At 44.0% G+C, this 25,858-nt stretch overlaps 2 protein-coding genes across 2 annotated transcripts in view; both read left to right on the forward strand.

Moving 5' to 3' along the window:
• Positions 1 to 766: 766 nt before the first annotated feature.
• Positions 767 to 20,581, forward strand: LOC107187837 (low density lipoprotein receptor adapter protein 1-like). Its single transcript, XM_015576015.1, has 6 exons — positions 767 to 812; positions 15,248 to 15,441; positions 17,642 to 17,754; positions 18,946 to 19,187; positions 19,998 to 20,155; positions 20,271 to 20,581. The coding sequence occupies exons 1-6, from the start codon at positions 767 to 769 to the stop codon at positions 20,463 to 20,465; spliced, it is 948 nt and encodes a 315-aa protein (XP_015431501.1). The 3' UTR covers positions 20,466 to 20,581.
• Positions 20,582 to 25,644: 5,063 nt separating this feature from the next.
• Positions 25,645 to 25,858, forward strand: part of LOC107187834 (beta-1,4-N-acetylgalactosaminyltransferase bre-4-like) — a 40,969-nt gene continuing 40,755 nt past the window's right edge. The window contains exon 1 of the mRNA XM_015576011.1: positions 25,645 to 25,774. The gene's annotated coding sequence lies outside the window, so the exon portion shown is untranslated. The remainder of the gene's footprint in view (positions 25,775 to 25,858) is intronic.

A 25,858-nucleotide genomic window follows, 5' to 3' on the forward strand; every position in this document is an offset into this window, starting at 1 on the left:
TCATCGATCAAACGTAACGAAAACTACAAGTATGTCCATTCGAAACTGATTAAGAAAGTCAGGTTGAAACGTAAAATAGCAATAACGCGAACGAAGGATATTCGGTCGAAAAAATACTACGATCGATTGGCAACGTATTCGTCCGAACGATCCGATCGAACGGAGATATTTTGGATAACAATTTGAAGGACGGATAACGCAACACGCGGACCGCGAATGCGTGAAAATAATCTTTATCCTTTCGACGGGGATCCGGTTCGGAAGCGGAACCGGAATCGGGGAAGCAGGGTGGAGGACCAGCACGGTGGGGAATGGGAGAACGGAGGGATGGGAATGGGAATGGGAATGGGAACCTGGGATGGGGATGCGCATGTACGCGACAGGGGAGCGGAATAAACTCCCGTGCCCACGGACGCGCTCACATCGCGGCGCACTGCCCTACCGACAGCACGTTTCCACGTAGCTCTCTCCTGCAGGATCATCGAGAATCCGTTCTCCGTTTCTACGTTGCTTCTCGTCGCTAAAATCCACGAAATTTCCTGCGAGAATGAGAGTTCAGGCAACTATTCGTCGGTGTCCTGACGTCGTTTCCGTCACGATTAGACGCGTGTAAACGGTATCGCGTCGAAGTAAATTACATTCGACTGACATCACATGTCACTGAGATCGAGAGGATCGTACCGCGTTTCGCGAGTGAGATTGACGACGTGGAGATTCGTATCGAGCACTGGATCTGTTGAACCTCGTGCTGCGCTGGGCAGCCAGAATGTCGTTCTTCAAGGGTCTGTGGAAAAGCAGCTCTAAACACAAAAGTGAGTCACCTATGAGTCTTATTTCCAAACATTCCAATGGTCTTGGAGCCGCTTGTAGATTCTCTTCTTTTTGTGATTTGTCATTGAAAGGAAATAGAGTTGGTGGTAGAAACATCGGTGCATGTTGATATTCTATTTTTTCACGGTAATCCTCTCTCTCGTACTTCTGTTCAGTTTAGTTTAATTATAGAGTGTTTGATGAAAATCGAATGTTTGATTAATCGTAATCGCGTTTACGCACGTACCAGCGGCTAGAGATTTAATAACAAAAACGGTAGACGAATACTCACGATGATTCGTCGAAACATTGAACTAAACTACGCGACAGAAACATTCAAACTTTCACCATTTGGTATCGGAATCGACGAGGAAGATCGACGATATTCCACGGTTTCGTGGAATCCCAAAGGAATAATTTGTTCGGCGAACTCTGCGGACGATGTTACAAAGGCTTTGGGTATCGGCGTAATTGAAATTCTAGTCGGACGTGATAATTGACGAAAATTACATTTTCTTGGCCCGGGGTTGAATCGAGAAAGCTTATTTACCGGGCAGCGTTCTGCTACTCGCTCGGAAGATTAACGGTAACGGCGTGCAGCTGCAAAATGTCAGGAAACGTTAACAGAGACGAGGCGGCGGCGGCAACGCGGCAGTTAACGCGATTATTCGCAATAAGCGGCGTAATAGAGACTCGCGTTTAAGATTATGGTAATGCATGCCGTGTCTGTGTTATAGGCGCAATGTGACCTCCTTCGGAGCACTGATTATTGATCATAAAATTTGCATAATCGCACGGCACAGGCCGCATCTCGATGCCACGATCAAAGAACACGAGCAGTCGAACTCGCCAGACGAGATACGTACTCTCTCTGTTACCCTCTCGTGGACCAATGCGTTTGCATCCCGAACGAGTATCTATTATACAATACAGGTTGCGTGTGTCATGTTGAATTTATAACCATACCGAGAAATCATTTCGTATAGGGTAGATGAACTAGTAAATAAACACGTACCAGCGAATGAATATTATATACAAATACAAGTGAGCTGTATTTTTTCTTCTAAATTTAATTAACTGCATGTTTCAAATTATTCAAGTTGAAATGAATATGTTATGAAAAAGGTATAGATGTTAGCAAAACTAATTTTTACGTGCGAAATATTTATTCATACTATTATTATTTAAAATTCGACTTTAATCGTTATAAAATCTTTTAGGTATTCATTCGTCGGTGCGTTTACGCTACATCTCGTACAAATGGCAATTTAATTTCTAATCGCGTCCGTGATAAGACAAACGGAGCATAAAATTAAGTTTTCCGAACGTTCTCTCGGGGTAAGAAGCTGAATTTCTTGCGGGCCACCCTCGGGAAACGTTGCTCAAATTTCACCCCGAGTACCAACGGAAGCAACTGGGTCCCCGAGAGACGACAAAGTTAATTACCTTTTCCGTAACTCGAAGTTTAACCAGCAATTGCGTGTCGCGTTCATTTATGCTAGGAATCGTTTCAATCCTGTAGCAGATCAGTCTCCGTTCGAATGTTACTCCGAAACGTAACGGGGATTTTAGTGAATCTAACGTCTCGATTCCTTCGATATTTGACGCTCTCGAAAGGTTTCTCGAAATTGTCGCAGGTGACAATTTGGCTGGCACGACGGCTCGGTGCCGCCGGAATAAATGGGTTGGCCATTGTCATTGAAATTCGTCGGGGGATTTAAAGGGAAAAGCCCTGTTAGGATTGCGGCAGCTGGATCACGAAGACCGGTGGCTGCTGGGTGTCTCGGTAATTTCCGAGATCTCCATCCGTGGGTTTGCATTGTACTGGTAAATTTAACCGTTAACGCGAGCCAAGCCTTGTGTAATGTTTCAACTTTACTTTTAATGTCTCCTCCGTCCATGAACATGGAATTTTCTTCGGGACCGTTCCATGGAACGTCTAGAGAGCATATGAACTATATGTATTTTGTCATCTTCTGTCGAATCGAATTACGAAAATCGTATCGTGCTAGATATGGTAATACGTTCTCGATGCCCGACTGCGATTCGTTATTTTTATAGTGGCTGCTCGTCGAGCACGTGCTTCCGTCTGGCTCGAGGGAACCTTTTAATCGACAGGTTGGAAGTAAGTAATTCGACGTGGAACACGCCTGTGTATCGAGGGTTCAGCGATCAGATCCGAGATCGAACCAATGCTAATGAATTTATCTAAACGTAAACTACAAGCGGTAGCTGGTGGGTCTTTGGAAGAAAATAGTGGTATCGTTGTGATTACCGGTGAACACAACCGGTTCTATTTTTACGACGTTTAACGACGGTAAGGAATTGCCAATAACCAAAGTGTATCGGGATGGCGACGAGCTTCGAGAAATTATACGTTTCGCGGTACACGGATTGATTGCATCCTTCCAGACTATCCGTGTGCCAGGGAACGTATAAATTGTGTACCTTTTGCAAACATTCTTGTCAGTGTCCACTTAAAAATTGCCAACATCGAACCCGTAATTAATTAGTGGAGCCACGAGACTGAAAACTCGACAATTTTATAAAAAGCACCGATAACGAAAGGATATATCGGCGACGAGTTTGAAACGTGTAACGGTTGCGTGGCAAACTTTCCCGAATTTGTTCCCCCCACTCGAACGGTATTAGTCGGGATTACATGCATTCTCGCCGAGGTTGTTCCGGTATACACGAGACAGGGGAGCATTCGCGCTCTATTTACGAGTTTCAAGAATCCGTGAATCGTACGGGAATTGGGGAAAAGCTGGAGCAGTGTCGAGGCGACTGCGGCAGGTGCTTTTCGATGCAGAAATCTATATCGAGGGTGGCAAGTACGCGTAACTTAGGCTGCTCTCGGTTCATTCCGATTTTCCATTGGAAAGCAGAAATGGGGTAAGAGAGAGGTAGAGACAGGTGGTCCATTTGTCCCCGATAAATTGATCACCTTCGTTCTATAAAGCTCTCGAAGCTTCGTTTCGAAACATTTTGTCCGCGATCGACGGACAATTATGCGCGCGTTAGCCGTTACGGCCAACGGGGTGATCCTGAAACATTCTATGAAATTTATAAAGGCTGCCTCCCAGAATCCGTTTAACCGGATACCGTCGAGCGGCTTATATCGTCGCTATCAAATTAAGTCGATTAAAATGCATGCTTCGAATATTCGCATCTTTCCACGGTGCACTCTGTGCAAAGTGCTTAAATATACACGGAAAGCAGAGATTGTCGCGTGTGTATTTCCGCGACACTGTGTCGTATACTTCTCAGCGACGAAATTATAGATGCCCCAGGCAGCGGCGAACCTTTGTTCGCGAGTAGCTTTATTAAAAACGTATGTGGATTTCGAGATGGATACGCTGCGAAACGTTTCATTATTCATTCCACGTTACCTGCCGTGTTTTCTTGCGCCTGACACCGGGCAGCGAACAGTGCGATGCAAATACGCGAAAATCACGAACACATAATTCGTACCTGCCGGATATTTCCAGGGAAAAATCAAGTTTTCCCCCCGTCGCGTCGCGCCAGAAGTTTCGTTCCTATGGTTCTTTCGAACGCGTGTGCCGCGGCACTTTTTGCAAACCTTTCACGGTAACGAACCGTGGTCGTTTCCGTACGGCGGAAAAAGTTTGAATTCTCTACCCGAGAGAGAAACAAAACCTGTTACCTCGTGGACCGAGGTAAGAATCGATTGGCTGGGGGGCGAAAACCGCGATCGAAGCTACTTAAAAAACGAACGTCGTGCGGCGGAACAGTACTTACACGTAAACCGTATTTCCAATCACCATTAAAGTAGATTTTCCAGCCGTAATAAATATTCATTGTTCTGCTACTCGTGGAACGAGTCGTCGACGTTAATTCAAATGACTTTACCGTCGATATTATACGAACTGTCTGTCGATTGTCGACGATTTACGTATTACCGTTTTTATATCTGTTTTACTTTCTCTTTCACCGCATCGATCAACTCTCCATCCAGACGTCAATTCGGCTCGCGACGTTCGACAATCGGGGGAAAAATTACACGCAAGTTCATTGAACCGAAACGAACGACTGCGAGAAAAGAATCGAAGATTCGACAAGGTCTGGCGCACCAGTCGATCGTTTTAAGTCCTCGTATTAACCTCCATTAAGTTTCGTCCGTCTCGCGAATTAATTCCGATTGGCGGTTGCGTTTCTCGTCGGTATTAATACGACCACGCGAACGTGTATAGGGAACCACCCGACGATAATTGTCCTACACCGCTTACCAGCCAAATTCCTCGACGACTGTCGTTCCGTCGTCCGTGTAATTCCTCGAGACGGATTCCCCTCGAACCGTTTACGTTTTAATCGTATTCGAACGACGGCAGTTCGACTCGAATTTACCGTCTCTCGTAACGTCGTGAAAGGGTTGTATACGTGTATTACGTACACGTTTGTCGGAGACGCGTCGCCGGAGGCACGAAGCCGAATTGTATCCACGTTACGAGGGCTGTTTGCCGCCCGTGCATGGGAACAAGATTCGTTTGCACGATTGCCTGTACCTAACGGAGCAATAACATCCGCTGCAATGCATCGCGATAAGAATCGATCCGGCCGAATTTCCTCGAAAACTGTTCTCGCCGTTCACTGGATATGCCGTGATTCGTGAAATTTTGCAATAGACATCGAGTTTTTCGTTTGCGACGAATATCCTAGATACTTTTCCCAAGTGGAATCGACCATTCGAATAGTTTCGTTAATTCTTCGTTTAATTCGCGTCGAGACGAGAGACACGTGGATGACGAAAAGGGAAAACAATAGATGTTTTGCGTCGTTTACGATCGTTCAGGCGATCATTCGATAGAGTTATGCATCGAAAACTGCCTCTGGATGCGAACGATTGCGTTTCGGTTGCTCGGGAAGGGACCCAGGAGAACGGAGGGGAAACGTTTCGGAAGCCGATTTAAATACAAATTAAATGACAGCTCCCTCGTGTCTGCGCTATCGGTATCCCCTGGGGTTTTTCGTTGAGATTTCCAGCATGGAAATTCGTTTTAACACGATCAACAGTACCCTTGGGTCTCGCGAGAACGCATTAACTATGTATTTGCATGACATCGTCTTTCCGCCTGTTTCCTTGCTATACTAACTGTATAATAGTACAAGACTCTTAACATAGAAAGAAGTTTGAAAGGACGTATTTCATGATTGTCACGGTAATGAGAAAACTTAATATTCAGACTCTTGAAGCAAGAAGAGAACTGTATACAGTCATCCATGGGCATACTAACAATTCCTTTATCACTTCGCTGATAAATTCCAATGAACCCACTCGACACACGAGAACCACGTATGCCGTTCAGGCCATCTCCCCTCTATTCTCGCTTGAATAACACAAACCCATTCGTTAGAATTTGCATTATGGTAAACAATTGGAACGATAAGATCGATACTTTCGCAACCCAACAGAAATAATTCTGGGCTTGAATAGTATTTTCTACGATAGGATGGAATAGTTATTATTGTTTATTTTTTATTTTTTATTCTTCTTACTGTTACATCTCACCTCCATTCAATTTGATTATTTGTTGCATCTGTATGCCGGAACGTTCTCAATCGTATATTGTAAAATAGGGTTTCTAGCCCGTAAGAATTAAATTAAATTATATTTCGAATCACGAAATGATCGAATAAACGAGCAAACCAAGTAGACTTGATCGGTGAGTCTGGATGAAGAAGAGTAGTCGACGATCATGGGTAGGTCAAAGGGGCTGCGTTCGTTAAAATTCACGCGAAACTAGACGCATTACTCGATTTCAATCCCCTGCGCGCCATGAGACCCGGCGATACTCGTGTTCACGGTGTCGGTGCACGCATCGATAACAAGCCTTCCCCTGTAATAAGCGTGTAGAAGGGAAAATACTTGATTCACGGTGGAAGAGCCGTCAAAGGATCACAGTTCCATGTATTAGCATTAGCCGATGCACGGTTATTCCAGGGGTGAACGGACACGCGTTCGACGTATGGGCTTTGGCGTCCTGCCAACTCGTTGCCTCTGACGATTCCCCTTTCGACTTGTGTCTTCGACTTGCCTGCATTTCCAATGCAAACATCGTCGGTTCTTCGCGTCCGAGGAGAGTGTCGACGGCCGCCACGTCGACGTTTGACGTTCAGGAACGTTATTCTCCTGTAATTCGATCGTTTCGACAGTGGCGGATAATTTGTTGGTGTTTTGTATTCAGCGTATCGAGGTTTCTTGTTAAAATTATGGCGAGATCGTGATCGATCACGACGTATCATCTGATGAATTAAGTCTGCTTTTCACTGCTTGAAATGTTCACATTTCCTTGGATCTATTTTGCCCGACACTGCATAGTTTAGCGAGTCACGCGACGTGCAACTTTTGCACGTGGCAAATGAATTTTCACGACTTCCGAATCGAGAGAAAACTAAGAGGGAAAAGCGCACCGGTAACCACCGACCGACGAAAACTGAACAGGATCGCGGGGTGCCCACGGAGTTTCGGTGGTTTCTGATTTACGAGCGAAATTACGATCGAGCTAGGCTTAACTGTTTCCGACGAGGGCGAACCTGCAGTGGCGAGCCGTTTAGTTCCATTTAAACGAAGTCGGTGCCACGGTTAAGCGTATCCCTTTGTCCCTTGGCCGTGTTACCGTGCGGGCAACACGTTCCGTCGAGCACGATTCAGCTAAAGTTGAACATACGGTGGCGGTTGGACGTGTTTTTTGTTTTTTCGAAAAATCAGTTCCCTGGTGAAACGCTGAAATTCATCGTATAAAGGAGGAAATTCCTGCTCGAAACGCTCGTTACTATCGCTTCGAATTACCAACGATTCCTCGGCCAATTTGGATTTATACCACGCGCCATTGTACATGTATCTTCGACTTATCAATCGTTCCATAAATAAGCCCTCAACTGTGCACGATTTATCGTAATTTCCAGACGTCGCGGAGCGTCGATAACGATTCCTCGTGAAGCGTGCCCCCACGAAACTATCGTTCGAGCATTAATTAAGCTCGGAACACGAGTCATATTAAACACCGGCACCCGAGGACTGATTAATGACCGCGGCAACGTCGTAACTGCGCGGGCAAATAGCCGAAACCGTGTGCATCGATAAAGCACGGTATTAGGCCACGAACCGGTCGTTATTCACAGGACGGGAAAGAACATTGAAAATTAATAGCGGTCGTAGATAAAACGTGAATCGAGCGAATCCGTAGCCGGTCGTCGGGGCTCGTTAAACGTTTATATTTATCGTGGCAACGGGAACGCGTTTCGTGCTCGCAGCCTCTTGTAAATTTTCCAAATTTACAGTCTCTCGGTTTCACGTCGGAGCCGAGTCGAGGGAGCGAGAATTGTGTACAGCGCTCGAAGGAAGGGAAGTTAGGCGAAAAACGAGCAGAGTAACGACCGGTATAAACGTTTTTACGAGTAGCTAGGTCGACTCGAGGGATCGTTTCTAGGTATCGCGTTCGCGGTTTTGGCATCCCGTTGACCAACTAACCGCGCTACAGCGTCGGCGAACGAGCTCTTTTCGCCTAAACACCAACCTATAACTGGTAATCAAAAGCCTCTCGAGCGAAAAGAATGTGTTCGTACAGATGTTTTCGCGAGGAAGACGGATTCGTTCTGTTTTCTATTATCTATAGAAAATTATTAATAGTCGAACGAATAATGCGAAGATCATGGGACTAATAAATTTAGATTATTCTGCTCGACCGGTTAGAGTTCTACCATTTGTTAGACCTTCACCGTACACATCCAGATTGAACAATAGCGACCCAGTAAACAGAACTTGTACACAAGCGAACAATTACAGCAAGCAAATTGATTTTTTACTCTGGACGCGAACGTATTCACGAGTAAACTCTAACTGGAAGTAGAACGCACCAAATTGTAAGCTAATTATTCGTATACATGTATCTTTCACATATTGCAACCCTGCAAGAAAAGTGTCACAAGTCGATAAACTGTAATATTTCAGGACAATGAAAAGAAACTCTTTTATTCGCGTAGCGCTTGATGTATTAAAGAAAATGACACTAGCACTCTGTCGGTTGAAGTATTGGACCTCACCTGTGACATTTTTCTGGATGGTGGAACTACGTATTGGAAGATATTTTATGCGATGAAATGAAAATTGGCAATTTTTGTTTGTGCAATTTTGTGTTACACTACGTATGCAGAGTATATGTATAAGCTGGAATATCTAAACTTCGTCCACACTGGAATATTCGCGTGGGTGTTCCTCTGCTCGACAGTCGCGTTAAAAACAAAAGCGAATAAAATCCATCGAACCTTTTCTCGCGGCACGTTGTTCCCAGCAAGTCGCGTGAGCATCAAAAACAAATAATCCCGTCCGCTGATAGAATTCGGAATAGAGAGAGGGAGAGGGTAGAGACCATCCCCGAGTAATCCATTCGCTGTAATAGGATTCGTCACGGACTGTTCAACCTCAACATAACCATTCCCAGTTTCCCCATAGGATTAGTTTCGACGAAGTTACATAGCCACTTCCACCCGTTCTACCGCCGGCAACCTTTCTGGCGTATGAACACGGTTAATAAGGCGACAGCGTCGAGCGACGAATGTCGAGGATCGAAGATTCATAGGTTACCGGGGAAACCTGGAAAGTTCCGGAACGGGGGAGGAGACGAAGGCGAATCCCCGCCGGAAAGTTTCCCCTGACTGCGCGTTCGGGTAGGGGGAGACGATCGGACAAACAGAAATTAATCCAGAACGATGAGGTAAAATATCGAAGAACATCTGTTACATATAAACGCTTGGTAATTAGCTGTATCAGGTGAAACGTGTAATTGAAACGCCGATATCGCGTATTAAACAGCATCGAACGAAATAAATACAACACAGACTGCAGTAAATCGGATACGTGAAATCAGAACTAAATATGTTCTCGGAACGATCCAATTTTTCCGCCGAAAAAAAAAACACACGTGCACGCAGAGGTTCGGTCCTTTTGCGAGAACACGATTTGCCCGCAAAGCTAAAACCATCTGTCCGTACACACTCGAAGATTGAACTTTGCGATACGAACGTTCCTCTCGCAATACGGCTTCACCCCCAGCCATGTACGAACTCCGTCTGATATTGCCAGTATTATACCGATTTATCTAATGGTCTCTAGTGGAACGAACAAGAACATGGTAAATTGAAATTCGTTCGTCCCTCGTTTCATCGTTTTTCGTAATTTCGTGAACTGTATTTCCGTCCGAATATACAACTGGAGGGTTCGACGTTGAAATTATTATTCCATCGGTGGCGTACCCCACCGAGTCGCAAGGTTCACGTAAATGTAAATCCACTTTAGAGGAAGGGAGATCCATTACTCCCCATCCGCGAGATACATTTACCACCGGTGGCATATTCAACCTGTATATCCTCATGATGGGATCCAATGGGTTCGTGCTCCGTTCCGTCGAACTCAGTTAAAAATTCACGTTACGGGGGTTTCGGTTTTAATTCAAGAGGGCACAGGGAATTCTATACGTTCTCGAGTGCGCTGGAGGAGGTCGATAAGGCATCCTCCGCGAAGAAACAGGAATAAAGTTCAAGCTTGTTGTTCCGCACGCACGCCACGATGCTTTGCATGTAAATCACGGTAAATGAGAACGAGACCTACAGGGAGGAAGAAGTCATCGCCAATGGAGGTACGTCGCGACGATGTCGTGGCGGCCTGCTGTTCGTCGAGATGGCTTTGAATAAAATTGAATTGCCGGACAGCGGGCTGGAAGTTAATTCCATTTCAATTAAAGAGGAATAAGGAGACGGGAAAGGAACGGGGCGATTTTATGCCGCTTAAGTTGGTCGTCGAGCGAAGGGGAATAAATGCAAATAAAGATCTCGATGATCGAAACGGTCGAGACAGAGGGAAAAAGAGTGCTCTCTCGTCTTCCCCCGTTTCCTTCGGCTCTTACCCTCACGAAACTCTACGTTCCTTATCGGAAACTTCCGACGAATATCCGCGATTAATCTGAAACAGGATTAAGCTGAAAGTCCGCAGGTTATTCGCGAAATTTCATATTCTCCTAGAAAGGGACCGCGCGGGTTTCGAGGGAAGGTAGAAAAATCTTTTCGCTGGGATATCCTCGTAGGATTTGGAGGAAAAGAGATTGCTTCGTGCCAGTTGGCATCGGATGCTGTCTTTTTCGTTCACGGTTGTCCCTCGATGGTCCTTCCTTTCTAAGGTCCACCGACCTTTTCGACAGAGAAAAGTAATTGACACTTTCTTCGGGTTGGAAAGGTTTCTAGTAGGGGTGCAAGAAAAATATCTCGGACGTGATCGGCACACAGCGTTATTTTCCTCTCCGCGAGCATCTTCTTTGGAAAGCATTCTCGCACGTCGATGTTTCTGATATTTCCTTTCACGCCCGAAAGCCTGTTCTGTCAGAGAGGGCCTCCTTGATCTCGTGACAAGAAGTAAGTGATTCGGCCGAAATGAAATTCGTCAGCATGGATTTTAAGTTTAGCTCGGCTGTCGACAGTAAGAAACAATTGCAGGTACTTCCTAGCGCTGTGAGATAATCGCGAGACTGAAAAGTGTTAAACTCTTTCTTGGAGAAACTGGAAACTATCCAGCCGGTCGGAGCGTATCTTTTAATTATTCGCGTAGCAGCGAGTTTGTTTGCAAGGTTCCGGGCGCAATTTCGTCTTGGCTTGTCGGTAAAGCGACTTTAAAATGTACACCAGAGACCACACGGCCGATCTCTGTTTCGGTTGCGCGGAGCTCGTTGCCTTTTGTTCCACTCGCATAATCAGGGGGAATGAACCGTCAACATACCTTTGGCCTCCTAAGAATAGCCCAACTACACGTCATTATTCTTTGGACAATAATCCTGGTATAACGGAGAAACATGAAATGTCGGCGCAATTAATAAATTCGTACGTACACAACGGACGTCACTGAAAAACACACCTATTCCAGACAGAAGGAATGGTAGTTAGCACCGCTGGTTTTCTTGTATCTCGAGTTTGTCGGTCGTCCACCTCGCTTTCTACCAAAAAAAACTCTGAAAGCTTAATGTTATCCAACTACGTCGACTCGTTTTGCCGGAAATAAAGATCTCGAGTTTATCGAACCTCCGCCTTTCTTGGCTTTGCCAACCGCTACTTTCATCCCCTTCGCTGCACTCCAAGAGGACGGGGCACAGCTAAACTCCTTGCTTCGGAAGCATTCGCGAGCATTCAAACGGCACCGTTTACGCCTTGATTAACCGTGAACGGTTCAACGGTGACCCAAGGTGCACATACAACGCACGAGAATGCTGGAGATGTATTAGACGGAATGTTACACTTAAAGTATGTCAGAACGTTCTTTCCGTTGTTCTTTTTATTACCATGATTACTCGCGAAACACAAGTAACGCTTAATTTCTGCCGAGCCAATGATCGAAATTTGCAGCTAGGGCAGAATCTGATCGAACGTTGCTCCTCCCCCAGACCCTTGGTTGACCAGGATTCGATGTAAACAATCGGGTTAAGGGATTGTCTAGGTCTAGGCTTTGCTGGGAATTCTCGCAATTCAGCATCGCCGATTGCACTACACCGAGGGAACTGTTTGCTCTCGGTCGTTTGTATACGAATTACTGCGTACGGTTCCTTGTCCCTTCTGAATGCTGTTCGAGATAACAAATTTCTCCTCTGATTCTCGAGATGCAAGTAAAACACTGGAACATCTTGCTGTTTTTGTGTAGAAAGGTTAGTGTCTGATTTTCTTAGTGTTGCATTAGCATCATCGTGCAATTTATAAACGATTGACTTTTATGATTATTAACTTGTCTTGTTAAGTCAATCGGCAATGTGTTCGATAAAAAATTTAATGACATGCTCGTCGATCAAGCTGAACGATAGCCGGAGGCGAGACGAGATAATTCAATTATTAATTAATGCGGCATGCTACGGAATTAATGCGTTTATCAACGGAACCGTGAATACCAACGGACAGGGAATGAACTGTGATAAACGGTATCGGCACACACGCCTGTTATTTCCCCCGCGATCATGAAATTGTATAATAATTGTCCCCCGTTGTAAGTGTCGTAAACTGAAATCGACATTGAGCTGTAAATTTATGCGTTTCAATTGTTTCGAATTAGTTCGTCGGAAATGGCTGGTAGCGTGAGTATACTCTATGTCGATTAAATACAGTTAGAACAACGTCATCGGTCGGAATTGCGACATACAGATAGTTATTAATGTTTCATCAAAGGTCAGAAAGAAAGGCAAAGATCGCGCCCGCGTTTCCCCGTTATAAGTGAGAGCGTGTATCGAGCGAGCCGATCTGGAAATAAAAGCAAGATAAATCTAGAATCGCTGAGTCGTGGCGTGGATCTTGCGGTAAAAGGTCCGGACGAAGATTTAATTTGCGGTTCACCGCCGGTGGTCGGATCGCGGGAAATCTGGATTCGCTATTTTCCACTTTCTCTTGTTCTCTTCTTTTATTCTCGTGTTGTCCGGCGGTGGTCGATATAAATTGCTGAATTTAAACGAGCCGATCGAATAATCAAATCAATCGTATTGCCGTTAACTCGAGTTTTGTTCGATACATCCGTCCATTCGCGAGGGCGTGTCCCGTCTGTCGTGCATGGGTAATTTAAAAGCAGCGGACTCTTTTTTTTTTTTTTGCTTCGGCGAAATTAAACTTCAGCGAGCTGAAGTGTCGGGGGGTGCCTTGAGATCTGCTAGTGGCGTACTTTTACTACGGTAGACGGCGCTAGGTACCGAGCCGCGTACTAATTGCTGAAAACACACCGTAATTGCTTTCAATTCTTTCGAGTACGCGACAGGGGGTGAGAAAGCTCGTCACGTTCCGAAAGTGCTTTTACTCGAAATGTTACGGAGAGAGATGCTGGTCGCGACCGTCCGCAAAGGAGAAGGGAATCTCGCTGAATTAAAAGCTTTTATATCTTTTTTATATTTAACTTCAATCGAATATATCTATGTGCGTATTGTTACGAAGCGTCCTAACGACTGCATCGTGCATAGTATACTAATTGATTAAACGTTGCCGAAGGTTATTAAATAGAAAATGTAGAGAAAATTGAATGAAAATTACAATATTATGGGAACAAAAGATTCCTTGGACAGTCGCGTTTCAAAGCGTTTCTGCGAATTGTCGGCGTGGAGACTCCGAGTTTTTCGTCAAAGAGAGCACCGCGAAGCTGCTTCAATGAACGTTTCGGTCCTTTGTGCGAGCTCTCAAGAACAAAGGGTATCGTTGGACATCGAAACAATCGTCGGGATCGTCTAATTGGATCGTGAACGCGGGAAAACCGCGCGAGAAACTTAATTGGGGCGACGTCTGGACCGAAACGAAATTGAAGGACGTAATTACTGGACGGAGAAAAATTCAAGTGGACAAGAACCCACCCCTCTCCCTTCATCCCTTGGGTGAAGAGGGTAAATTTTTCGGACCTACGTTCGACGAGTGTTTCGACAAGCGGGCTCTCTCTTTGTTTCGTCAGCACTGCGAAACAGGAAATAAAAAGTTAATTCGAACGCGTTCCGCCTCGTTTATTCTTTTCGGAAACTCGTGACTTTTCTATGAAAAGCTCGTCGCGGGATCCTGGGAATCGCTTGGGTAACGCCGTTCGCGATGCTGGAAAGTAGTGGAATCGATTTTCTTTCGGCTCTCGGTATCAAAAGTAAGAAGAACTTTTGTTCGACTCTTATGAAACTCTTACGTTTTCTCAAAGGAATTCTCGCTTTTGTCGCCCGTCACGATCTCTTTTCCTTAGACAGAGACTACTTCTGGAACTTGGGGGTAGTTCGATAAGGTTCGACCAAGCGATACCAGGAGCTGCGAATGACTATTTCCCGAAACGATTCCCGAGACTACCCAGCTGTTTGTAAATTGTTTCCGTCTAAAGGATATTTTTCAATGAAACGATCGTCCTTTGGAGTTCGAAAGACGGTGAATCCCTCAAAGAAACAGGCCTGATTCGACGGGTTCGATGGATCGCTAATAATTTCCCCCTCGATTATAAGACAATAAAGGTACACCATCGAAAATTCCATACCCTCGAGTAGAATCGATTGTTTCTCGGATGATCGATAGAGACGTGCTGCATAATGGACGAAATTGTGTATCGTGCAGTCGTGACGAGTGGTACGCATCGTCTATGATTGGTACACAACGTGTTCTCGATACGACGCGGTCAGAGAATGAAGTTGGTTCGCGTAGTTGCACGTACCAGGGATTAATGTCGCACCACGTGTCTCCCACTCCATCTACATCGCGTGTTTACCGATTCGACGACCCGTTACGTGTCTCTCGAAGCATTAATTTCGCATAGAAAAGAAACTACGGATATACCTATTCTCGTGGTTACTCGAAAGAAATGCAATTCACTACCGGTCGGGGAGTTAACGAAATACCTATCGAGGAAACACCAGCCAGACGAATTTCAATATGATCGTTGTTAACGTTCCAGAACTATGCGAGGAATGGGCACTGGCGAATAGTCGTGAATGCGTGGAGAGTAGCGGTTCTGCGGGCACGACGCACGAGGAATCCGAGGATACGTCCGAAGCTCGGTTCACCCTCAAATATTTGGGCAGCACCCTCGTCGAGACGCCCTCGAGCGAAGAGGCGACGGCGGAAGCCATCAAGACCGTCATTACGATGGTACGTATATATATATACATATATATAAGTATATTTATTCACAGGATAAATCTTCAGAAACAATCTTCGCCGAATTTGTTCGGTGCTTTTTTACGGTTGTCCCCTTGTATCGTGGTTTTATGAAAAGAAAACAAGTATCAAGCACCTGCCGTTGTCAATCTATGCTTTTTCGCGGCGGCGAAGTTGCGAGATGGGTTGTCGAGATCGATCATAAGACGAGAAAAAATGAGAAACGATATTACAGGAAGAATCGCTTTACGGTTGATCGATCGGCGGGGGTATCGCGGCGGGTATCCAATTTCGCGCGTTAAAAGAGAATGAAAATCGTGTCCCGAGAAAAATCGCCTCTCTACGAGAACGTGATCGAAGTGTTTCTGAAAAACGAGGAGAACTCGACGGTTCGCGTCGCGCATAAATCTCTTCACCGTACACTCCCTGTCCTAGCCGGCTCATTAATTTCTCGACGAAGTAAACTATGCTGCCTCTGATAAGGTCGATAAAGGTTCTCAGCTCGCCGCCTCTGAACTCACCTTACCGCGGCTAACCACTCGGCGGTTCGCAACGAATTTACTACTGGATCTTCTCAATTTCACCCCGCAACATTTTCACCCTTTACTTTTTTCATTCTACTGCCCGCCCTTTCCAAGCCATTTCTGTGTTTTATCGCTTTGTATTCGTTTGAACGGTATTTTTTCGGCATCCCTACGATGGACGTGCAACATTTTTTCGTCATGCACAGCGAAACTAACTTGGGTTCATAGCTTCGTTAACTACGGTACAACCTCTGCGTGCCGGTATAATAAACCATTTCGTTTTCGTTTTTCATCGCAGCTTCCGTTCGCTGCCCGCGAATAATTGCATTTCTCTTTAATTGCGTTTCCCGTGAAAATTGCATTATGGTTTATTACCACGTAACAAAGGGCGTGTTCGCGAATACGTCTTCCACCGAGGTATTATTCCTGTTTCGGACGGGGACTTGTCTCGGAGGCGTGGGATTACGACCGTCTTCCAATTTCGTACGACATTCGCGATTTAAGCGGATTTACGTAATCTTCGGGCGAGCTGATTCCTTAAACGCGTCGTTTAGTCCGTTCCGAGGTTCGCGATTACGTTACCATAAAGTGCTACGCCGAGTTCACCGCTGCCCGAGAAGATATATTTCCTTCTTCGCGGAATCAACTTACCGTTTCTTTCTGTCCGTCTGCTTTTGAGCAATTTTTCGCTCGACAATTCGGTAAAAGCTTATTCGGAGGAAATAAATAAAAGCTGGTCGACGACAGTAAAGCCAAATTCACACTAACGGTCACGGTACGGTCAGATCAAATTAAATCTGGCAGTCTTTATCGCTCACACGGTCGTAAACACAGATTCGAAAACTTCCGTGCTGGGGATGATCCCTTAAAGAAGCCAAGTGTACTTTCAAATTGTTCCGTAATGTACAGTACCATAGCAGCGATGTGAGGCTGGCGAAAAATCCACGCAACTTTTGTTCTTCCTTAACACATTGAATGCCACAGTGAAAATGGCCGTGCGTAGTCAGACACACTTTATTTCGCTTTTTAAGTCATAAATTATCGAAAATATACATATGCGTGTAGCTAATAGAGGCCGTTGGTCTTGTTTTAAATTATTCTACGATCTTAATTTTACGCAAAAATTTAATAACGATAAATAATCCACCTCTTTTGCAATTTACGTGTCACCCATATTTGTGACCTGTGTGTATACGATCCTGCTCACATGTAAATTCAAACTGATCGTGATTCGACCATGTTCCTGACGTAACAATGCGTTTTCAGGGATTCTAAAAATATGCTGTTTATAACACTATCCGTGCAATTTTGCCGACAACAACGGCACAGTAGTCGGGTTGAAACGTTTCTCGACGACGAGGAGAGTGTCTTACACCCCGAAGCACTTTCCACGGCGGCTCCTTCCGTTATTTTCGAAGTGCAGGAGCATCGTCTCTTGAAAGCTTCTCCCTGACGAGATACCTTGTTGTTGCATATACATACTCGGAGTATAGCGATTCGAGGAACGTGTAATCGCGCGCAACGGGTTGAATTGTTCCTCCCCCGTGTTCACATTTTACCGGTTTCCTGTGCAAAATTCACCTACGTTGAACTTTGAAGAGGATGAAATCTTGTAAAGTTCGCGGTAACGAAGTTAACCACGGTGCTTTTTGTTAATGTGTTCGTAGGCAAAAGCAAGCGGCAAGAAGCTGCAAAGAGTTTCCCTCGCAGTGAGTTTAAAGGGTATCCGAATGACAGACCTTGCAACGGAGGAGGATCAGCTACAGGTATCTATATACAGGTATGTACGAAACGAGACGGGAGTTTCACGGGAACGTATTCCCAGACATTTCCTGTTTCGCGCGTATGCACGGCTGTCACGGTTCAAGTTGTAATCGGACGGAACCGGATTTGTTGGCTGGAGCTCGTTGTACATTTTCCCCTCCCCATGTTGCGTCAGCCGACATTATATCCGATATTCAGGGCTGAAATGTATTCGAAATCTCGCGTAATAATGCCGACCCGGCAAACGTTACACGATTCCGTTCTGGCCAGGTAGTATTATTCGTTCACCGGCAACTCTGAAATTATGATTTATCGAACGGCTGTATCGACATCTGACACTGCATAGAACATACATATTATAGACGTACGATATTATACGGTTGTCATGTTTTTTTCACTCGTGAATAATAATCATATATTTTTGCATAAGTGGGTATTGATGTTTGGTGCTTATTTAATATCTGGCTCGCGGAGAATAATGTTCCGAGTGGATCGTGTAGTCGTAATCAGACGGCAGTGGATACGGTTCTTTGCTGTCCGAAAATTGGCTCGGTCGAGATTACAATACGCTCGGGAGGAGTTCAAGCGGTGAACGAGAAATTTCACGGTCCGTGAGAAAAATGCTGAAAGTCTTTATCCACCCCGACGATAATACATTTTGCGTAATCGCACGGTGCCCAACCGAGCTTGATCGTAACGCATCGACCCTGGGTAATGCCACTTTAATTAACCGTACGGTAACAACCGCCACAATCTAGTTTAAACGGAATTAAGCCGGGAGATTTAATATTAGGAAGGGTTCTTTTCGCGAATCCTTTTTCTTTTTTTTTTTTAAATTCAAGCTCTAACGTATGACGTTCACTCGGTGGTCGTTAATTCGATGCGTTCCAAGCTCTGCTCCGAGAAGTCTCCATCTCTCTCTGTCTCTATCTCTTAGAAGTGCTTCCCGGGAAAATTTCATTCATTGTAATCCTTTGTTACGTAACCGAGGAAAATTCGTGGTGCTCCCGGCAGCCATTGCTCGTCCCACGGATGAAAATAATTTACATATTACGTGTACATTCCACGTATATGCGCGGGCCCGGTTATGTGCTCCGGGAGTGCACTCGAGAGTTCATCGTTTCGCTGCTAACAATGAAACGTTTTCAGCGGCGAGTAGGAGGGAAATGTATATAATTAAACGAGAACATCTCCAAAATCGTTTTAGAATCTCTTACTGCTCGGCGGACGCGACCCACGATCACGTGTTCGCGTTCATCGCGACGAATCTGAATGAGACGATGGAGTGCCACGCGTTTCTCTGTCCGAAGCGAAAAATGGCGCAGACGGTGACGCTAACGGTGGCCCAGGCCTTTAACACGGCTTACGAGGCTTGGCAGCTGTCCCAGGCCGATCCAAGAATTCATCACGTTCAGGATAAGAGCCCCTCGTTAACCGAGGACAGAAACGGTAGGTGAATTAATCTCTTCGGCGATGATTCGGAAATTCGACGCGACATTGCAAAATGGATGTTTCGCGTGGATACAATTTTTAAATTTTTAAAAAGTCCCGAATACTTTCATTATTGGCAGGAATGTATTTTATGCTCGAGAAGAAGTTTGATTTGATCGATCGATGAAGTAGGTAATATCATCGTGACATTTTATACAATTTTTATGAATAAATTCTCGAGGACGGAGACTAATCTTTAAACCAGTACCATTTCATTCACCGTAACAGCACATACGTACGTTGTCGGGGCAATGGAGTACCTATGTGTTCGTGCACTTAACTCTCGGAGAGTACGGATATTGCGGAGAGCTTCGGCGAAGGTTATGAGTGCACCCAGGAAATTGTCCGGTAATATTGAACTTCATCCAGCCGGGGAGCGGCAACATTACGGAAAAGTAGGACAATTAGAGCGTCTGTGCTCTCCTTTTATTCCCGCAGATACGAGCTGAGAGAGCACGTTTGTTTCAAACGGAATTAACCATGATTACCGTTCGTGATCAAATTATTACGTGACAAACTCTGGAGAACTACGCGGCGGTACCGTAATTTAGCCAGTTTTCGAAATATCCGTCTAAAGTACCTATACCGTAGAACCGAACGAGTCAAAGTGAATGCCTCGGAAAAGAAATTTTTCGCACGCTTTGGTTCGTTTTCCGATTATTATTGGAAACTCCGGGACGTTGAATATTCGTATAGATGTGGATCGAGAATGATATTGTATTTCAAATTATTCGGTCTAGGTTTTACTAACGATTTATTTTTTTGCAGAGAACAACGAGAAAAAGAAGAAAGGCGAGGATACGCGGTCCGTGGGAAAAGTTAACGAGCAAAATAAGCATAGCGATCAACGAAGTACCGGTAACGATTCTCAAAAAAATCTTTTGATCGATCTGTCGAATGACCCTAAACCTGCGGGAAACTCATGGGTGAGCGACATAATCTAACCTTGTTGAATTCGACTGATTTTATATTATGCATATTCATTAAAGATCAAGATTATTTTCGAAGACTCTTCTAAATAGAAATAAATGGTACTTTTAGGTTTGCTTCGAGGACGAATCGGGGCAAGATGGTAAGAAGATACAGAGGAAGAGTAGCTCCACCAATATTCCCATGATGACTTTGAGGCACACGACAACCCCGACGTCGCACCACGTTGTGCCGAGGCCAACGACAGGTTTCAAAATGCAGAACGCCTGGGGTGAATCCAGATCGGTAGATCTGATGTGTTCGTAGCAGGCATAGCCTTCGGCCGACAGTTTCCGAGACGTGCCGTTAATCACTGGCCTCTGGAAGCATCTGTCGAACAATAGCCAACCGAAACAACTGAACCACTAGGTTAATTATTATTGCTGAACACATCCCACTCCTTGTAAACGAGGTTGTTGGTCGATCGGTTCTCATCTGAGAATCTAGTTGATTAGACTTCGATGAAAACACACACACACATACTTCATCCGCTTGTTCTTTCGTGATGAAATGTCACCGAATACGCTTTCCGATATTTTACGAGGATCACGGGATTGACGTTAAAATACACGGTGTGATATATGTCCCGTGATCATTTTGACACGTGTCCTGTCCTCGAAAAACGATCGATGTCGAGCGGTGCTCGAGAGGACCAATGAAATCGATAAAGAGAGAGATAAAAAGAAAGAGTGAAAGACAGAGAGAGAGCCTCAGTTCACGGCCAGGAAGTGGGAACAATTTTCACAATCTACATATACCTTTTGTATGATGCGTGTATCCGTGCCAATTCTGCCATACATATCGTACACAATTTCGTATCACTACGCCATAAAATCAGATTTTTTTCTTTCAAACGATTTCGCGTACGTCGCCGAGATCATTACGAAGAAACGACAAACCGAGTCGTGCGATCGTCCATGCTGGGAGAAGCAAACATTGCTCTCCGTAACATTTAAGCGTAAAATTTCTTCGTTGTGAAATAGCTGGGCTATTTTGTTAGTTGAACTTTCTTAAATTCGTCCTTGCGCGTGAACAACGCTCAAATTGTAGATTTATTATAATTAGCCGTCGTTAACTAATAGGATCTACTGATAATACTTTTAATGTTAATATCGCCTCTTAAGTGGTAATTTTTAAATAGTAATCACATTAAAAACGTTAATTCGTTTCTCCTTAGGGTGACGAGTGAGTATCAAGTGAATATATACTTTATCCTTTTCAAGTAAACTTTAGTAGGTAATGTTGAAGTGATTATTATCGGATTGACGAGATAAGGTAACACTTGATATTAGAAAAATGTGTTGATGTATATGTTGTGAAGACATATACGGCGTATACCCATTTAGCCGTAGTGTATAATTCGTCGTTAAGAGTTGAACATGATTTGACTTCAGGAGAAATCAGTTTTATTATGCTTATACGGTACATTTTACCTAATTATACAGCTGTTAAGAAAGATATCGTGTAATTGTTAACTTGTATCATTATTGTTGTTATCGTATCGTTATCGAGAAGCTCGGAGCTATCTGTTTTCTTATTTCATAGGAATATCTTATATGTCGTTTCAGTTTCACTTGTATGGACCATCGTGTTCATTTTGAGATAAATGTAGTAAGTATGGCTGTTGCATTACGCGCGACAAGTAATCGTGGAGTAGCTGCAATCTCGTAAAATTATATCACCCTGACTTTAAGGTAGTTGACTATTTTCGTAGGTACCTTTGGTAGATCGGTAACCTAACGGGATGCTGTAATATCGTTACCACTTGTAACATTATATTCGTTCGTAAATGAACGTCAACGAAGTCGATCGATCGACAGTCAACGTGGACTTCAGTTTTCTAGTTCAACGGGAATCTTTTTCTATCGTTTATGGACATTAGTGGACACCAGGACAATGTGATCGACGCTTCGTTGAGGCGATTGAACGATAATTTTGTATACTTGACTGGAGGGGTGCGAAGCATTTCTACGAAACAGATATGTGATTGCAACTGATATCACTAAATGTTAGAACGTAAGAAGTACACATGAAATACACACCTACGTATCCGAACTGGGCTTTTCTATCTAAAGTCTTCTGAAATTTCGTAGACGCCAAACATGTTTGTGCAAATAAGCTGTTCTCACAATGCAGCTTTTATTGATTTTCACATACCTCGAGCGTACTTTCGTATCTCCTTGGACGCATTAAAGATGGCGTAGGATATTAGCTCCAAAAAGAACCATTCGAATGAAAATCCTCCATTCTTTAACCAGTCCTACAAATCCTGTTACATTTGTTGTATCTCATTATTTATATTTATCATACACAATGATGTTTACCCGACAGCAAAGCCTGTTTCCCGTAGTCCCGACAGATGGAGACGCATGTTCAGAGAAAATTTGTTTTTCCGAATTATCAACATTCTGTAAGTTATCCATTAATGTTTCTATTACTTGCCTATATATATGTTGATCGTTGATACAGCTTACGTGAAATATTGAAACAATTGCAAGTTCCATGTCTAGCGTTAGCCTAATAATACATCAATAGATGCTTGGACTATTTAATAGTTTTTTTTTTTTAACAATGATTAGGTATGCAATGGGAAGAGGTAGGACGTTGATGCAAAAACGTTCCGAGGTTACCGCACAGAGGGTAAGCATAACAGCGTACTTCGAACGAAGAAAGCAAGACCTGGGCACGGACACCGGAAGTAAGAGAACCAAAGAAAAAACGAACACGACCTGGGATAAAAAGGTTACGTCAACCGAAAGACAAACTACCCTGCATGTACTTTCCTATGTAACTAGGTGGCTTTTGGTGCTTCGTAGATGCTTTAGGGGGACGACCAATGCCAGTTATTTCAGTAGAGAAAATTTTCTTTTTCAAGCTCCTTTCCACCCGAAAATCCTTTTGTAAGAAATGACTGCTCGTACATCTTTTCGCGCGACACATAACTCTCCACCTTTTCCTCGCCCTTCTGACCAGCGTTTTCAATATAATTTGTTACTCATCGCGTCCGAGCCATTTAAGCGGAAAAAATTGCGAAGACGCGAACAACCGAATAGAAATGAGGAATTTTTCAAAGACGCGAACAAGAACGAAGCTTAGCTGACAGGATTGCCAATGAAAACCAAGATATTCCAGGAAAAATTACGGGGGTGGTAACGGACAGAGAGAGACAGAGAGTCGTCCTTTTTTTCCAGAAGCATCGCAATAATGCCTCGACCTCAACTCCTCGTCGGTTTATTCTCGAGATTCGTTGAAAATTTTTATTGAACCGCGGGAACGTAATGAAACGACCGTTTAGACTTTACGACCATAATAAAAGTCAACGTACACTTTCTCGATAATTGACAGTTTCAGCACGCTTTGAGAGAACGAACATTTTTTATGTAATTCTTTTCGCAACTTCTTTATTCTGATACGATGTGTGTACACGTCGCGAGAACGGATAAACGAGACAGTCTAATCGTAGATACGCGACCCGGAAAGTTCTGTAAAAGGGAGCAATGAACATAGAAAAAAAAAAAAATATTTTTGTTTCGGCTTTCCGCGAAAGTGCCGTGTGAATGCAGCGATGGAAATTCTCATTAATTTTACCTCCGGTCTGGCTAACCATTGAAAATGCAAGCACAAAAGCGGAAGAACCATTTTTCTACGGCTTTTCACTGTTCTCGTTATTTCAATCCGTCTTTCAGCCGTTTCCGTTTCACGAGAATTCAACGGATGCTTCGTTAAAATTTAAGTCGTTTCATCGAACAATGAATCTTAAACGATTAATTTTTCCACTACATTCAATATGTCGATATAACAATCAACTTCATATTTACTTGAATCTAATATACCTGAATAATTTAAATCCCTATTAAGGATAGACGGTAGTATTTGACTCGAAGGAAACAAATATTAAACGAATCGATGGAGCAGATGAAACTGTTAGCGAGGCGATATCCGGGATAAGACCAGATTTCAGATAGTAAGTTTGGCAGGAACGCGTATAGTAATTAAAATATTTTAGTAGTTTGACTGAAGTAAAGATATATGAAACTGAAGATTACTTTTAATACTATTTCAATGATTTGAGCGTACTGCTGGAAAACCGCTGTGTTTTTCACATCCAGATTATTGACTTGGCTTTGCACCATGGCCATACCAGGTATATTGACCTTTCAGGGACTCTGTAGCCGACAGAAACAATTCATTTCGGCTTAAGAAAAGGGACCAGGTGGTGCGTAGTTATGTGTATATGTATATAACTACGCCTAATAGATACGGTCGAACGTCCGTTGTCCGAAATTCCTCATTCTGATAACAGAAATTGCAACAAATTCCAGAACTTGTTTAATCTAGTTTCAGAAGTCGCCGTCAGATGGCGCAACGGTGACGATTTCGCAGTTTCCGCAGATTTTGTAAAAATTCTAGAATTAGTTTCAATTTCCACCACCAAGTGACTACCATAATTTTAGGAAACTCTCAATTTGGCTGTTTAATATTTTATTACTATTTATTGTTTTCCATCATTTTATTAATATTACATACTTAAATACTACTTATATATACGATTTTACAATTACACTTTTAATAGTAATTGTATAAATTTAACAAAGATAAATCCCTCTTCAATAACTTTCAAATCTGCCGTGTATGCTCTTTAAAACTTCATGAAGTTTTCCTGAAATTGTTGATTTTTTCATTTCTAGCGGCTTACTGACTGAAATTCCTCGGGGAGGGATTAGTACCAGGTACTGACGAAGTTCGGTAGATGTCGTCGCTTGTAGTAAAGATAAATCCCTCTTCAATAACTTTCAAATCTGCCGTGTTATGCTCTTTAAAACTTCACAAAGTTTTCCTGAAATTGTTGATTTTTTCATTTCTAGCGGCTTACTGATTGAAATTCCTCGGGGAGGGATTAGTACCAGGTACTGACGAAGTTCGGTAGATGTCGTCGCTTGTGCAAGTGAGAGCAGCGACCAATATGGCGTCCGCAGTTAATCCCAAGTTACCGGCTCTGCCACACGTAGGCGCTGTCACTCGTGCATTAGTCCGAGAACATTTTCCCGAGGATGTTCGCGGTAAAGATTATCGGACCCGGAGATCCGCGGCTTCCCCGCTTCCGAATATTTCCAGCGAGATTCGCGAATTTCTCCGTACAAAGTCTGTCGACGGACAGTGAGGATTCTTTCCACGTTTGCATCACTCCGTGAGTTATCTCGCAAGAGCGATGTCTGTTTTACCGTGCGATAGTGCTTCCTAGTATGAGTAAAGAGAGAGCGTGCTCCTGCAAACAGTGGTGCGTGTAGCCAGACTTTCGGTACTCTCGGATGTTCTGGAAGAGATATCGATGCGATTGCATCGTTGCCTCCGGTTGTTTACTTCGTCGTGAGCTACGGAAAGGCTGGAAGAACGTCGATCAACAAGGTTGTGCGCGAAACAACGTCGGAATTCGGTGGTGCGTTGGAGAAACTGAGAGGTATCTTACTCGTGGGCCTGGAGGCTGACGCGACAGTGGAAGCTGTGTCTGGTGTCGATCGGCTTGAAAACAAGAACAGTCGGTGGATCTTGTCGTGATACGGTATCTGCGAACAATGGTAAGTACATGTGTCTTACGATCGTTCCGAGACAAAAGACGGTTGAGTTGCTTGTGCGTCTTCGATCGGGTCTTTCGCTTGTAT

The sequence above is a fragment of the Dufourea novaeangliae genome, unplaced genomic scaffold (genome assembly GCF_001272555.1).
Source record: "Dufourea novaeangliae isolate 0120121106 unplaced genomic scaffold, ASM127255v1 scaffold112, whole genome shotgun sequence".
In the NCBI taxonomy this organism is placed as follows: Eukaryota; Metazoa; Arthropoda; class Insecta; order Hymenoptera; family Halictidae; genus Dufourea; species Dufourea novaeangliae.

Bases quoted from the DNA above. Each gene is read 5' to 3' on its own strand.
- LOC107187837 (XM_015576015.1), top strand. From the start codon at position 767: ATGTCGTTCTTCAAGGGTCTGTGGAAAAGCAGCTCTAAACACAAAA. The intron at 813-15,247 runs GTGAGTCACCTA...TTAACGTTCCAG, and splicing joins AAGCAGCTCTAAACACAAAA to AACTATGCGAGGAATGGGCA. The intron at 20,156-20,270 runs GTGAGCGACATA...TGGTACTTTTAG, and splicing joins AACCTGCGGGAAACTCATGG to GTTTGCTTCGAGGACGAATC.